At 41.0% G+C, this 16,963-nt stretch overlaps 1 protein-coding gene across 1 annotated transcript in view; it reads right to left on the bottom strand.

Annotated features, from left to right (window-relative positions):
- Positions 1-90: 90 nt before the first annotated feature.
- The window catches only part of pcsk2 (proprotein convertase subtilisin/kexin type 2), a 176,405-nt gene continuing 159,532 nt past the window's right edge, over positions 91-16,963 (bottom strand). The window contains exons 11-12 of the mRNA XM_028820415.2: positions 9,987-10,214; positions 91-935 (exon numbers count right to left, since the gene is read on the bottom strand). Of these exons, the coding sequence (XP_028676248.1) occupies positions 449-935; positions 9,987-10,214 (715 nt within the window). The 3' untranslated portion in view covers positions 91-448. The remainder of the gene's footprint in view (positions 936-9,986; positions 10,215-16,963) is intronic.

Here is a 16,963-nt window from a genome sequence, read left to right as displayed (position 1 = left end):
AGAAATGTCGAAATACTTCCAGCGTTCTTCCTGGTGCCTTTAATTACGTCCGAGCCAAAGCACTAAAGAAACAGACTAAAAAGCATAGGCTGCAACACCTTTCTTTTAGTTTTTATATAAACAGGATTTGTAATAAAAATATAAAGGAAAAAATGTCACTGCTTTGTTTGCAAGATATGAACTTTTAAGTAGAACAGCACACACAATCATTGACAGTCACAAGCTGTACATGAAATCAGCAGTGGTGTGTGGAAAACAACTCAAAATGAGACAGTGCTAGCTGAAAACAGAAAGAAAGACATAAAGGAGGAAAAGGGAACAGTGTCACCAGGGTGCAGTCTTGTGCCTACTAGAAGCATTGTCAGAAGAACAAGGAGAAGGCGCAGAGGGAGAAATACTTTACGAGAGCAGCTGGAAACAGAAGATCAACATGCAGACATCAGGAGCACTAGTTGTTGTTCAGCAAAGTCTTCAGGCTTCGCTCCACAGCCTCATCCAGCTCTTCCTCCAGCTCCTCTTTTTTGGACATGGCTAGTTTGGACTGGTAATCTCGCACAATTTGGTCTATGTAAGGGGCACTTTGTGTCCCATGGAGCATCAGCGTCCATTCCTTCAGCACTCCTTTTTGGGGTAACCCTCCCTGAAAGCCAACTTCCAGCACCCAGCTTCCTCTGGGGTCTTCTCCCCAGGTATGTGTGGTCATAAAGGGCCACTTGTCAAAGCCAACTTTGGAGTCATCATCTCGTGGCCGTCGACTCAGCAGGATGGATTTGGTGCCCATGGGTGAGGTCATGTTGACAGTCAGATCTCCTCGTCTGGAAGAATTCACGGTGATCACTGCCTGCACGTGCTCTAAATAGCGCACAAAGTTGTCCTTTCCTTCACACGCGTCTGTGTTAATGGTGAGAATCAGTTTGTCCTCAGCTGGGATTTTGCTGCAACGACAAAAAGATGATAGCCTTTTAATTCGGCCCTATGAGGCTTCATGTTACTCAAAGATTTGAGTACAGGTGAGTCATGTTCGTGGTGCTGCAACACCCCCTGTAGGTCAGGGCACAAAGGACCTGCTGCTGTTACTATAATCTCCCTCACAGGTAACTGTTCCATTTTTTTGTTAAGCAATATGTGAAAAATGTAATAAAGCAAGAGATTGAGGTGCATCCCACATGCAGATAAGCATTTCCACTTAAACTGGGGTTAGGGTTAGGGCTTGCAGGGGGGCCCTAGTCTTGGTCCTGGAAAGTCAGTGTGGCCTGAGGTTTTCTTTAAACCCATATGGAGCATATCGTTTATGGGATATTTTTGGTTCAATCACTTCTCCAGATTCAAAACTGCTCATTACTTGTTTTACTCTTCAGATTAGCCGCATAATTACTTCATTTTTTTTAACTAGCAAAGACTAACAAGGGTCCTAATGGATAAGCTGCCAACTTTGGCTCATTTCTACCTGTACATTTATTATAAATGATCTGTTTCAATAAAATATATGGAAACAAGTCACAAAAAAGGGAGGACTGAGAAGAGTCATCAGACACAATAACACAGCAGCACAAGAACCTGTGCAGAGGAGAGCAACCAGGTGCATCCTGGGACTTAAGGACGTGTTGTACTGTGACAGGCTCAGAGAATTAAACATTAAACAGAGGAGACTGCATGGGGACCTAATCCAGGTCTTCAAAATCCTCAAAAGCATCGATAAAGTAGATCCATCAGAATTCTTTCAACTTAACAGTGAATCACACAAAGACATCAGTGGAAATTAAGGAGAATTGCACTTGAGACTGATGCCAGAAAGCACTTCTTAATGCAAGAGGTGAGGGGATCTGAAACAAACTAATGAGCCAGGCAGTGGAAGCAAAATCCTGGACAACCTGTAAGAAGAATCTGGATGAGATACTGGAACAGCTCAGTTATTAACTAAATGAGCTCTCCCGCTGTTTGTCAAACCTCTCAGTTCTGATAATGTTCTGAGAAATGGAAAGGAAAATCGACAATACCAGAAGTGTCTGATATGGAAGAATGAGACCACTAACAAGCCATTTAATTAAAGAATATGTTTTTACTCAATGGCAGCATGTTCTAATTAAGAAAATCGGTTGGTGTGAAGTTTGAAACTGAGACTCTTTTAATTTGTAGAAAAATGTTGAAAATTAATTCAACTGAAGTGAAATTGCATATTCTTCTTCAAACTTTCATCACTGTATATTCGGCTTTATCTTTCTTTAGGAACATACTTTATTTACGCCTCAGTTTTCCAGTTCTTGACCACATATGAGCACCTTGTTGCTTCACCTCCATTTGCTCCTCATATGATTTCCCTGAAACTTCACTGTAGTGCAGCAAGATTTAAACTATTTTACATTGCAAGCAATAGCCAGTGCCTTTTGTGCTGAATAGTGCTGAACTCTCAAAGGCTCCTATTTATAGGCTTGTTTTGTGGTAAATCAAGCCAGTAGAGCTAAAGGTGAAATGTGCAGAGCGGAAAATAGAATGGCTGCTCATCTTCATCTCTTTTCAGCAGAGCTGCAATGCGCAATGCCCAGAGCTCTGAATGCACAGCCAAGTACTCTCAATTTAATTTTACTGAAACTGCAGAGCTGAGAATTGAGTAATTTCAAAATGGCTTCAGGGTTCAACAACACCTACGCAAGAATACCAAGGTGTTAGAATCTGTCAGGGTTCATCTCATCCTTCTAGCCATTACTGCTAGAAAGCTGAAAAGCCACAGTCTGAAGCTGTACTTGATGTGGGACTTCTTTAAAGTACTTAATTTTAGGCAGCTGGGAAGATTGCTTCATCTTGCACAGAAGAGACAGAGAAAGAGGGAGAGAGAAAGCACTGCTGTCTTATAATGATAGATAGATAGATAGATAGATAGATAGATAGATAGATAGATAGATAGATAGATAGATAGATAGATAGATAGATAGATAGATAGATAGATAGATAGATAGATAGATAGATAGATAGTGTGGGGGACTCAAAGATGGCATTGAGATGTATTGAGAACCTTACCTGGCCAGGACAGTACACGGCGTGGAAGATCAGGGGAAGACAATTTGCACAGGATATTGTCTCCTCCAGAACACTAGATGGCAGCCACCCTGAGTTGCAGCATCACCACAGATTCCTACAGGCCATCTGGGGAATTGGAATTCATCAGCTCAGACCTGTTGGGTTCTGGGGGTGCTGCCAGGGGGTGCTGGGAGGACTTGTGAACCCTGTTGTGTTGGGGTCCAACTCCACCCGAAAGTGCTTCTGAGCCATAGTTTCGGGAACACCAGATGTGATCCCGGGTGTAATGTAAAAGGAGCAGTCCACTTTAGTCTGGGGTGTCAGAGTCAGGAGGAGGAGGAGAACAAACCTTATGGAAGAACAGAGGAGAGAAGGCAAGAGACAACAGTATTGTAAAGAATAAAGTATTAGAGTGGTGATTGTGGTGTGTGTGAAATGCTTCTGTGTAAGAGTTTCCCACAATAAAGCCTATTGTGCTTAGTGTATTTGTGTCTGAGACTGTTGTGTTGGGATTTTGGGGAGCTGCAGTGCCCACTGGTGACTACAATAGATAGATAGATAGATAGATAGATAGATAGATAGATAGATAGATAGATAGATAGATAGATAGATAGATAGATAGATAGATAGATAGATAGATAGATAGATAGATAGATAGATAGATAGATAGATAGATAGATTTTTTCCCTCCCACTGCCATCTTCTTCTAATGAGCAGTCTCTCCACACCATCCCTACTACCTCAACAACTCCTACTAGGTCAATTGCAGTCCACCTCTGGCCATTACTGAGGACTGTTCATAACTGAAGAACAAGTAAGGAGACAACTGAGGGAGCTACACGCAGGAAAAGCTGTGAGACCAGATGGAGTCAGTCCACGAGTTCTTAAGGCTTGTGCTGACCAACTTTGAGGTGTCCTCTGTCACCTGTTCAGTCTGTCCCTAAGGGTTCAGAAAGTGCCACTGGTGTGGAAAACATCCTGTGTTGGTCCTGTAGCAACATAGATAGATAGATAGATAGATAGATAGATAGATAGATAGATAGATAGATAGATAGATAGATAGATAGATAGATAGATAGATAGATAGATAGATAGATAGATAGATAGATAGATAGATAAGGCACCATATACAGGTAATAGATAGATGAATATTATCTGAGTGTCACAGGTCTAAACTCCCTTGTCAGTAAATATGCCTGGTCTAAGATGAGTCCTGACCAAGTGTGTTGGTACAGTGTGTTGTAAAATACAGGTTGACTGAATGAACAATAGTAATCCCTTTCATGGAAAAAGAATTAATAAAATATCCCATTTTTCAATTAATGGCTATTTCAGGTAATTTTTCCCTTCAAAAGAGAGAGATAATTTAAGCCTTTTCTCTGCAGTTTATAAAATGATATTATAAACTGGGAAACGAAAACAAAGGAAGCCCCAGGTCAGTTTTCACTTAATTGGACCCTGAAAGTCATTTCTCAGAAGTTACAATGAGTAGGAAAGTAATTGGCATTCATTGCGCGCGGCTTCACGTTCAGGCACACACCGCTATTGACGCTGCTCTCAGCCAGCTCATCAATCCTGCCAGTTTGGCTAACTGCCACAGTGTAAGAGCCAAAATACAATTACAATCAAATATTTGCTATCTTTTTCTACTAGAGACTGTTTAAACACGCTTTCTTTTTGCTTGTGCCTTTTTTATGAACTCTGCTCTTCCAAATCTTTTTCATTTGTTTTTTCTTCTAATTTCTCTTCCTTCATCTGAGCATATTTGTTGCTTGTTAGACTTGCTTTTATTTTTCAGATAATTCTCTCGCCCTAAATTAATGAAGCACTTTCTACATTTGGAATTCATTCTCCTCATTTATGGTGCAGTTAAAAAGTAATGTTTTTGCCACTTCGAAATGTTCCCTATTTAAGATTTTTGACACTGAATGTACATAGGTCTTAAATCAGGTACTTTGTCGGAGTGAAAAGATAACACTTTTTTTGTTATGTAATTTGTTTAATGAACACATTTCTCCAACAAAAGAAAAAATGAATTACCTCCTTACATTTAGTAAGTGAATATACCATCTTTAGCTGTAATGGCAACGACCAAACACTTCCTATAATTTAGCATCAGTCTTTCACATCACTGTTGAGGATTTTAGCACACGCTTGCCTGCAGAATTGCTTTGATAAAAAATAAAAATAAAAACATGTAAAATCAACAATGAGCATGAGCTGCTTATTTCAGGTCCTGCCACAGCACCTCTGTTGGATTTTGGTGCAGACTTTAACAAGGCCAGTCCAAAGTGACCCTGACTGATTGTCAATATGATGTCGATCTGAGCAGATGCTGCTCTTTGTTCTACATTCCATTATGTGAAATGACACAGCCTTCTGTATTGTTATTTGTCATATTTATATTTGTCATATTTTTGTCATATTTATGTCTAAATATTGCACTGTAATTTCATACCTATAATATACCAAAGTATGTGTATAGATGGTATGGCAATAGTCTACTCGACAATAATTTTGCTTCTTTTCAGTTACTCTGATGTGGAATTGCTTTTGCTTTTTGAAGCTTTTGTATTGTATTCAATTTCAGCTCACGAGAAGACATTCTTCCTTTAAGAATTTTCTGATACAGCGGAGAATTCACGTTTCCTTAAAGTACACTGCTCAAAAAAATTAAAGGAACACTTTGTAATCAGAGTATACAAGTCAATGAAACTTCTGGGCTGTTGATCTGGTCAGTTAAGTAGCAGAGGGGGTTGTTAATCAGTTTTAGCCTCTTTGGTGTTAATGAAATTAACAACAGGTGCACTAGAGGGGCAACAATGAGATGACCCCCAAAACAGAAATGGTTTAATAGGTGGAGGCCACTGACATTTTTTCCTCCTCGTCTGTTTTTTCACTAGTTTTGCATTTGGCTACGGTCAGTGTCACTACTGGTAGTGTGAGGCAATACCTGGACCCTACAGAGGTGGCACAGGTAGTCCAACTTCTCCAGGATGGCACATCAATACGTGCCACTGCCAGAAGGTTTGCTGTGTCTCCCAGTACAGTCTCAAGGGCACAGAGGAAATTCCAGGAGGCAGGCAGTTGCTCTAGAAGAGCTGGACAGAGCCGTAGAAGATCCTTAACCCACCAACAGGACCGGTATCTGCTCCTTTGGGCAAGGAGGAACAGGATGAGCACTGACAGATCCCTACAAAATGACCTGCAGCAGGCCACTGGTGTGAATGTTTCTGACCAAACAATCTGAAACAGACTTCATGAGGGTGGCCTGAGGGCCCGACGTCCTATAGTGGGCCCTGTGCTCTCTGCCCAGCAGCGTGGAGCTCGATTGTCATTTGCCATAGAATACCAGAACTGGCAGGTCCACCACAGGCGCCCTGTGCTTTTCACAGATGAGAGCAGGTTCACCCTGAGCACATGTGACAGATGTGAAAGGGTCTAGAGAAGCCGAGGAGAACGTTATGCTGCATGTAACATCATTTAGCATGACCGGTTTGGTGGTGACTCAGTGATGGTCTGGGAAAGCATATCCATGAAGGGATGCACAGATCTCTACAGGCTAGACAACAGCACCTTGACTGCCATTAGGTATCAGGATGAAATCCTTGGACCCATTGTCAGACCCTGTGCTGGTACAGTGGGTCCTGAGTTCCTCCAGGTGCACAACAATGCCTGGCCTCATGTGGCGAGGGTATGCAGATAGTTCCTGGAGGATGAAGGAATTGATACCATTGACTGGCCCCTACACTTGCCTGACCTAAATCCAATAGAACACCTCTGGGACATTGTTTCAGTCCATCTGACACCACTCGGTTGTACCTCAGACTGTCCAGGAACTCAGTGATGCCCTGGTCCAGATCTGGGAGGAGATCCCCCAGGACACCATTCGTCATCTCATTAGGAGCATGCCCTGACGTTGTAAGGCATGCATACAAGCACTTGGGGACCATGCAAACTACCAAGTACGATTTTGAGTAGCTGCAATGAAATTTTGGCAAAATGGACTAGCCTGCTGCATCATTTATTCACTTTGATTTTCAGGGTATCTTTGAATTCAGCCCTCTGTAGGTCGATAATTTTCATTTCCATCAAACGATGTGGCATCCCTTCATTCCTAACACATTACCCAGTCCATATCAGTAGAGATATCCAGCAGGATTTTTGTTCCCATTGAGATCTGATGCGTTTTCAAAGAGTTCCTTTAATTTTTTTGAGCAGTTCATAACAAGTTTCCGAGGTCCTGTGATGGTTTTACTTTGAAGTGCAGTGTTTGCTTTACGCAGAACATAATGGGACCCCCCGCGTTATCCAAAAAGTTCCACTTGTGTCTCACTTGTGTCTCACTTCTCCATGAAACATTCTCTCAAAGGCTTGGCAATACACCGAGGCAGATGAGAGATGAGCATTCATGTTCTTCTTCGTCAGAAGTGGATTTCTGCCTTGTTTCTCTCCAATGAAGCTCATTGTCATCCGGTGTCTTTCTGATTACGGAGTTATGAATACTGACCTTTGGTAAGGAAAGGGAAACAACTCTTTGAATTTTGTTTGGGATCCTTTGCAACTTCCTGGATGATTTTATGCTGCACCCGTGAAGTAATTTTAGTAGGCCAGAAACTTCTGTGAAGATAAATTACTATTCTAAGTGTTTTCCATTTGTAGATTGTGCCTCTCATTCTGGTTGAGTGTCCCAGAGACTTCGAAATGACTTTGTAGCCCATTACAGACAAACAGATATCAGCAGCTGTTTTTTCGGGTTTCTTCAGGAATTTAAGTTGATTGTGGCATTATGTGCTTGCTGGATTTTGGGATTTTTGTATTGTATTGACTATGGTAATAGCATCGGAATAAATCTGGTTTAAATTGAGAAGGGATGTTGTGATGAATCATGGCTGTGTCCAATCAGTTAGGACAATTTCTTTTTCACACATTGCCATCTGGTTTTGGATAACTTTGTTCATTAACCAAAAAATGTTTCTTGTTCATTATCCCATTAGCTACAGTAATATTAAAACACTGTGTCTTTTTCTTATTGTGTTTCTCTCCTTCTCAATGATTTTTATGTAGGAGTTTCACTCAGATCTGCAACAGTGGGAATGAGCCGGCAGTGTGACAAGAGAAGCAGATCAAATTATGTTGAGTTAAGTGGTCAATGTGAGTACTCGACACAGGAAACATCAGTAGTGAGGACCTTCATGTACCTGGAGTGTAGCTAACATTGCACAATGTTATGGACTGCTACAATACTTAGGGGATTGCACTTATGCAGCTTACTTCTTGCAAACAAGGGAACCAGTAAGAGAAAGTGAATTGGAACTCAGTCTACAAGAAAACTACGAAGCTGATTACACAGCCACCGTCTTCAATAAGACACTGGGTCCCCTGCCTTATCAACTCCCAATGGACTTCATTCCAAGTACAACACACTAGAGACTGGAATGCCTCTTTCCGCAACTGTTCATGCCCCTTGCCCCACCTTTTAATGCTGATTGGTCATTTGATTACGTTTAGTTTTGGCAAGACCAAAGTGTGGTCTCGAATCGAAATGCAGTACAAACGGAGCTACCACTGAAATTCAATACGTCTGCTTTTCTTTTAGTTATGACACACGATCTACGAATATGAATTAAAATGCAATATGCTTTTGAATTGCATTCTAAACTGACACGAAAATCGCATGCCATAGTGAAAAACAATCACTGTTTTTAATTACGACACAATGAATCAGTGGCAAAATTAAATATCCCGCTTACATTTGTATTGCATTTAAGTGTAGTTAACATGTTGGATTGCATTTATCGTATATACTCGCAGATAGGCTCTCCTGTGGATGAGTCGGGAGTTGATTTTACCGTATAATTTCAGGTATTTTATAGTGTCAGTCTTATAAGTCGAATGCGGAAAACTCACACTATTGGTGCCAGAGATTATGATATGCTAACGCCCACCTGAGAGAGTAACCATGGAGCACATGGCCTTTTTTTCTAAGTATTGTACCCAAACTATTCCGAAGTGATGTTTGCACTGTTTTGTGTTTTTTATATCTCACACCCTCATACACCTTTATCATAAGAGTATCCCTTATCTACGATGGAGTGTTCGATCAGAAGAAAATATTAAGATGGTGTGGCAGGCGGCTGGCATCCATGCCCAGCCGGGACGCCCCTGCACACTATATTCGGGGGGAGCAGCCCTGGAAAGTGCAACACCTCCCCCTGGATGCTAGATGGCCGCCCCCCTGGGCCGGAGTAGTGCCTGAGTTTCCCACAGGGCTCCCTGGGAATTGGAGTTGGGGGCAGCCCTGTTGGGTCCCGCAGGTACCGCCAGGGGGTGCTGTGTTTGGGGCTCCTGAGCCCGTATGGGCAACAGATTCGTCACACCTGGAAGTGCCGCCGGAACTCGGTAATCAAGCACCTGGAGCACTTCCAGGTGACCTATAAAAGGAGCCAGCGACCACCACTCTCAGGCCAGAGTCGGGTGGAGGAGGACAAGGTTGCTAGAGAGGAGTGGTGGTGCCAAGGAGAAGAAGGTTTTGTGTTTGGGCTGTACTGGTGGTGAACAGTGCTTGGAACTGTGTTGTAGCTGGGGGGTTTACGGGGAAGACGTGCCCTCCAGCTGAAGAATAATAAAATAGTTGTATTTGATAGTGCCTCCTGTGTCAAGTCTGTGCCGGGTTGGGCGCAATATAGCGCCTTTGTGACAATGGTTTTAAATTAAAGCCGTTTAAATGGCAAAAGAAATTGGTAACTGCGCTGCTGTAACAAAATTCGATGCGTCTGAGGAACTGATGCGAGATTGGAGGAGGCAAGAAGATGTAATAAAGAAAAAATTAAATGTCTCATTTTTGAATGGGCGTATAAGTCGAGGTCTGATTTTTTGATTGATTTTTTCAGATTTTAAGATCCGACTTATACATGAGTATATACGGTAATTTTACCACAAGTAATCTTCCATAGCTTATAGTCACTTACTGTGTGTCTTGGACTGATCCTCCCACACAGTGGAATCTCTCTGGCACTGTCCTCCAGTCTTTGGCCATCTTCACCATTCCACCAGCATCTAGAACGCCATATCCAAACAAGTGGTTGAACTCAAGGCCGACACCATTTCGTCGCCATTTATGAACTTCATCATGAAGCTGGTTTCTCTTCGAGGTTAACACTGTGAGGTGCTGCATGTCACGCCAGGTTAGATTTGGGCTGAGAAATTAAAGAAAACAGATACAGAGAAGAAAACAACAACAACAACCGCAGAAATGTACGGAATGCACTATGAAGTTATGGCTGACCCTTTATTGTAACAAGCTAACTAAGGATCTGCTGTACAAGGCCCAATTTATCTGCTTCCATAAGGTAACATTTAATAATGGAAAAGATTGTTACTATTAAAACCGCAGCTACTATGCACACACTTTCTTTTTTTAGAATCAGGGTTGTATTTCCTGTAAAGGTATATATAATGTCTTTAAATTTATATAAATTTCAGCACATTTTTGTACTTTTTAATTCCCTTTAGAAATTAAGCATAGAAACGTAGACACTTTTCCTATCATTTTCTTCAGCTATTGTCCCTTAATGGTGGAGTTCCAGCCTTGATTAAAAATAAAGAAGGTATACCCTTAATTTGCGGAATGCTTTACTCAGTTACTAATCTGTGACATCTCTGAGTTTGTATTTTTGTGAGATTTTTTTTTTAAATCTCAGGCGCTTTCCTTGAAATGTCACAGATGCCTCTTGTAATCTTTCACACTGGACGTACTGCAAGGCAGTTCAGTAAATACAAAAGGTCAGTGGTTTTGTTTGCCAAGGCTCTTCAGTACTTGTCTTGCAAACTGAGCACTGATGAGTGATAACAAACTTGGAGGGTTTCCACAAACAGTAGCACAGCTCATGAAAACAAGCCTCTGGGAAGGACAAGCAGGGCCCAGATGAGAATGTGGCTGCATCTCACATGTACGGTGCCCTCCAGAATGTTTGGGACAAAGACACATTATCTATCAGTTTCCCCCTCTGCTCCACAGTTTAAAATTACAATTCAAACAATTCAGACGTGATTAAAGTGCACATTGCAGACTTTCATTTAAGGTATTTGCATATCTTTCAGTCACGCCATGTAGAAATGACAACACGTTTTATGCACGGTCTCCTGGGCAGCATAATGTTTGGGACAATTGGTGTCACAGTTGTTTGAGATTCCTCAGGTGGGTTTAATTGCTTCATAAGACAACTCAGCTTGCTTCTACCCTTTGAAGTCTGTAGTTGCCATTGTTCAACATGAGAACAAGAGCTGTGCCAGTGAAAGTCAAAGACACCATTATTAGGCTTTAAAACAAGAATAAAGCAATTTGAGACATCAGTAAAACCTTAGGATGACCAAAATCAACTGTCTGGAATATCATGAAGAAGAAAGAACACACTGGTGAGCTCAGTAATCACAAAGGGACTGGTAGGCCAAGAACTCTACTGCTGATGACAGAAGAAGCCCAAAAACACCTTTCTGACAGGTCAGAAACACTCTTCAGGAGGCCAATGTGGATGTGTCAGAGACGACTATCTGCAGAAGACTTCATAAATTCAGAGGCTACACTGCAAGACGCAGACCACTAGTTAGCCACAAAAACAGGATGACCAGATTACAGTTTGTGAAAAAGGACTTCAAAGAGCCTGCAGGATTCTGTGAATGGTCTTGTGGACACACGAGACAAAGATGAACCTGATCTGAGTCTGAGTGATGGCAAGAGCAAAGTGTAGAGACCAAAAGGAACTGCTCAAGATCCAAAGCAGACCACTTCTTCTGTTAAACATGGTGCTGGGGGTGTTCTGGCTTGGGCAAGTATGGCTGCCATAGTTCCTGGCACACTTCTCTTCACTGATGATAGAACTGCTGATGGCCGTGGCACAATGAATTCTGAGGTGTGTAGAAACATCTGAGCTGCTCAAATTCCAGTAAATGCCTCCAAATTCATCGGGCGGCTCTTCATCCTACAATAGGATAATGCCAAACATTCTGCTGAGGCAACACAGGAGTTTTTCAAAGCTAAAAAAATGGAAAATGTTTGAATGGCCAAGCCTGTCAGTCAATTTAAATCCAACTGAGCAGGCCTTCCCTATGCTGAAGAGAAAACTTAAGGGGACAAGCCCCCAAAACAAGCAGGAGCTGAAGATGGCTGCATTAGAGGCTTGGCAGAGCATCACCAGAGAAGATTGTCAGCACCTGGTGATGTCTATGAATCGCAGACTTCAAGCAGTCATTGCATGTGAGGGACATGCGACAAAGAACTAAATATGACAGCGGCTTTAATAGACCTGCCATTGCTGTGTCCAAACATTATGGTGCCCTGAAATGGGGGGGACCCTGTAGAAAAGGTGCAGTGTGACTGAAATGTATGCAAATCACCATAAATGAAAGTCTGTAATGTGCACTTTAATCTTGTCTAAATGATTTGATTTGTAATTTGAAACTGGGGTGCAGAGGGGTACATTAAGGAAAAACACCGTGGAGGGCACGGTGCATCTCTCTACTATGCAAAGAACCAGATGGAGCATTTGCTGTTAACACTGTGAAAATGAAAACAGCAGAAATACATGGCAGCTTCCAAATGGCGGCACAAAAAGGTGCATTACTGCCTTGCGAGGCCCAGTACAACACAGCTGGATAACAGAGTAAGGAAATTGATGAAAGTGTTGCAAAAGTGAGCTGAGCAAACTACAAAAGTGAAATCCTCGTGCCAAGCCAGGCTTTGTCTCCAGTAGCTTCAGGATGTGCTGATCTGCAGTAACTGCTCAGCTTAATTCAAACATTAGACACGAAATGGAAAAATAACACCCACATCGGCACAAGAGCGACAAACAAGCAGCTGTGCAGCATTCAGAACTTTTAATACTCTAAGTGTGCAGGACATCAGAAGCACATTAAAAATTTACAGACACCTCGAGCAATTTCTTTAGAAGTGAAATAATATCAAAGGGAATGAAAGCATGGCTGCCAGCCTGTGACTTCACAGATCACATTTTTTCCTTCAGCACATCCCTGCCAAGGGGCGCAATGAATAAAATATAAATTGAACCTAATTGTGTTAAATATTTTCATCTGTTTTGCAAATTTCTGAAAAGTAAAAAAACAGGTTACAAAAGTGAGAAAGAGACACGCAGCATTCTTAGTATTAAACATGAAAACAAGCAGATATTTTAGACCAAGAAGAACTCAACTTTATGTAGTGTTTGCACAAGTTCCATTTAAAAAAAGCAAAAAGGCACCTGCATGGTAATTAGAGCAAAATTTAATAATGACAGCACCTCACATGTCCAGGGGAACGAGCAGGGACAGCATAAGGACAAATGGCTGGAGATCTTGACCATTGTTTTCAGCCTTACTATCTCTTTTTTTAATTAAACGCTTACAACCAACAACCAAGTAAATGGTCATGGTGCTCATTGTGCAAAGGCCTAATGCTGCTGGGTGACATGAGGGAGGCAATGAGAAAACCCATTAAATCAGCTTCTGTAGTTACAGAGAGACAGCTGGCAGAAGACAATAAATTAAGAGGTCAGAGCTGTGGTCAGTTGATGCTGGGACACAATTTGGGGCTTGATGAACCCGGCTGGGACACCTGGGCGAAGGTGCCTGATTTTGAAAGACCCAAAACACTCAGTGAACCCCAGGTTACATCACTGATAGCGTGTCCCTGTTCATGTGTAACATACCACAGCTTTCAAGTATGAGGAACTTCTTGTACAAGAGGCTTTACTGATGTTCGTGATTTTCTGTAAAATAACTTTCTCTAAGTGTATGTCATGCAACAGACTGGTACTTATTGCAAGGTATGTTCCTTGCCATGTAGGTTCAGGCTGCCTTGGCCACAGGAGTGGAAGTATGACATGATTCTTATCATCAAAAGACAGATAAGTGATAGGGAGTGTGTTGACAGGTCTTACTTTTTTTCTGTTTTGTTTTGCACACAATGGTTCCTATCTCACTTTATGCTCTACCTACAATCAGAGTGGAGTTTGTACATTGCTAAATTGTTGGTAAATGTTCTTAGATAGATAGATAGATAGATAGATAGATAGATAGATAGATAGATAGATAGATAGATAGATAGATAGATAGATAGATAGATAGATAGATAGATAGATAGATAGATAGATAGATAGATAGATAGATAGATAGATAGATAGATAGATAGATATGAAAGGCACTATATAATAGATAGATAGATAGATAGATAGATAGATAGATAGATAGATAGATAGATAGATAGATAGATAGATAGATAGATAGATAGATATGAAAGGCACTATATAATAGATAGATAGATAGATAGATAGATAGATAGATAGATAGATAGATAGATAGATAGATAGATAGATAGATAGATAGATAGATAGATAGATAGATATGAAAGGCACTATATAATAGATAGATAGATAGATAGATAGATAGATAGATAGATAGATAGATAGATAGATAGATAGATAGATAGATAGATAGATAGATAGATAGATAGATAGATAGATAGATAGGAGGAGGAGGAGGAGGAGAGGTTGGGAGCCTGCACTGACAGCCCGTTGTTGCACCCATCACACACCAAACCACCTGGATTAGGACCCAAGTGCAGTGGGTGACACCTCAGCACCACAATAGAACAATGTGAGTTTTTTTACGGTGGCTAGAGAGGCACTATATAATAGATGGATAGATCATTTCCCTGGAGAAAATGCGGTAGTGGGGCTGTGTATGTTATGGACTTCTCTCCCATCCATCCTTTTGTCCAGTGCCGTTAGGATACACTGTTGCTACCTTTGTGAGACAGTTATGGCCTAAACAGAAAACACATGTAAGCATACACAAAGTGATGGAGAGCAAATTTAAATTAAGCCTGTAACATCAGTTACTTAAAACTGAAGTAAAACCAAATATAACATTCCACAGTAAGAGCATCATAGCAACAGTCAGTCATGGTGGTGGAAGTGTATTGGTGTGCTGATGCCTTGATGCTTCAGGACCTGAACTGACAAAATTTGCAGAACCGAAAATTCTTCTCTATGTTTAGAAAATTCTTGAGGAAAATTTTCCGAAACTTACATATTGCACGCACACAACAATGGTGGACACACTGAGGATGCATTCATGAATGCCCCTTTTTGAGGTTACAGTGTCATTTTTAATTAAAGCGCATACAGCAACCCCACATTCTTACAAGAACAGAGTGCTTTTTATAGCTGATTCTGCTCTTCTTTCAGTGCTTTTACTTTGTAAGGACTTGTGATAAATGGTTTAACTTTTAGGAGCAGAAACATTGAAGGATAGGCTGTTATGATCAGCAGTTTTTTTTTCCTTCATTTTTTTGAATAAAAGTTATACATCTATGATGTGGTTTTGACACTCAAGGAATTTAAATACCACATTTAATCTTGTGTTTTGAAGTAGCTTTAAGATAGCTGAAAATATTTTGCAGCTTCCCTAACATATAATGCTTTTCCACAGACGCTGCATGTCATTGCCATTTCAGGGGTTGCAACTCATGCCTCACTGCCAATTCACTGCCGGGTATTGGAGTTTACAGAGAAGAACGCAAAGAATTTGGGGAGTGAATATTTGTTAGTGATTTCTCAGTCTATGATTTTTAGTACTTGAGATTTCTACTTTGATTTTGGATTAACAACTGAACACCTTATACCTTTCACTTCCTTTAAAGTTTTGAACCTTGCTTTGAATTTTGATCTACCCTTCACCTTCTTGTCTATGTGAGGGATGAAGCCTGTATGGATAATGGAAGGTCAGGAAGGGAGTGACAATATCTCCTTTCCATGCCAGGACCTGGATGTGGAAGAAAATTTCAGTAGCTACTTAGGTCCTGGCATTCTAACAGTGGGAAAGACTTGGGAACTGAGAAGGACAACACAATGGGCGACAGTCTGCTATGGGCAGAGCATCCCCCTGTGCACTGGGTGGCAGCATTCGGTCTGTCAAGCTCCATTATGGATAGCTGTAGGGAAGCATGAGGGTTGTGGTTCCATGGGCTTGCCCTGGGGGCTCTCAGATAATCACGGTACAAGGACCGTTGTGGTTATGCCTGACATGGAAGTGCTTCCTGGAGGCAATAGGTTAAGCACCAGAAGTTAAAAGAGAGCACTTTACTTGGCTCAGAGAGTTGGCGTCGGCAGAGAACTTGCACAGCACCTGCCTGGGAAGAGTGAAGGAGACAAGAAAAATCGGGAGTGATCTCCCCTAGACTTTCTCGTTTCCTCAGGTATGGGAATGGATATTTGAGGAGTAAACTGCAAGACGATGATTATATTTTTATATTATGTACATTCATGAACCATCAACAACAAATAAAATCAAATTAATAATATATTTAACAAATATTATAAAAGTAAAGTTGAATAAATTGGACTCTGCAGCTGCATGAATAAAAAAGAACCACTTCCGGTTAGTGGAAATAGCTCAAACGTTGATAGAAATCTACATTTTGTACTTAATACTTGTATGCAAAATTTGGTTGACCTAAGTGAAACTGTTCTCAGGTTATCGTGTTTACATACACACACACAGAGACAGACACAGAAATATAATTCCAAAAATGGTATTTTCAGACTCAGGGAGGTCTAAAACGTTAAGATTCATCAAAATCTCGAAATTGAATTTTTGGACGATTACAATACTTCCCTACGAGAGAGTAAATTGGACTCAGGGAGGTCTGAAACACGGAGATTCATCAAAACCTCAAGGTCGAATTTTTGGATGATTGCAATACTTTCCCTATACTTCGTATGTGAGAAACTGAAAAGGATTGGATTGGCTATTTCCCCTTGGGATTAATAAAGTATCTATCTATCTATCTATCTATCTATCTATCTATCTATCTATCTATCTATCTATCTATCTATCTATCTATCTATCTAATGGAATAGAATGGTGTATCACTAAGGAAACAAAGCTTGTC

The sequence above is a fragment of the Erpetoichthys calabaricus genome, chromosome 15 (assembly GCF_900747795.2).
Source record: "Erpetoichthys calabaricus chromosome 15, fErpCal1.3, whole genome shotgun sequence".
NCBI classification, from domain to species: domain Eukaryota; kingdom Metazoa; phylum Chordata; class Cladistia; order Polypteriformes; family Polypteridae; genus Erpetoichthys; species Erpetoichthys calabaricus.
Note: the sequence above shows the minus strand (reverse complement) of the source record. Positions and strands in the feature narration are given on the sequence as shown.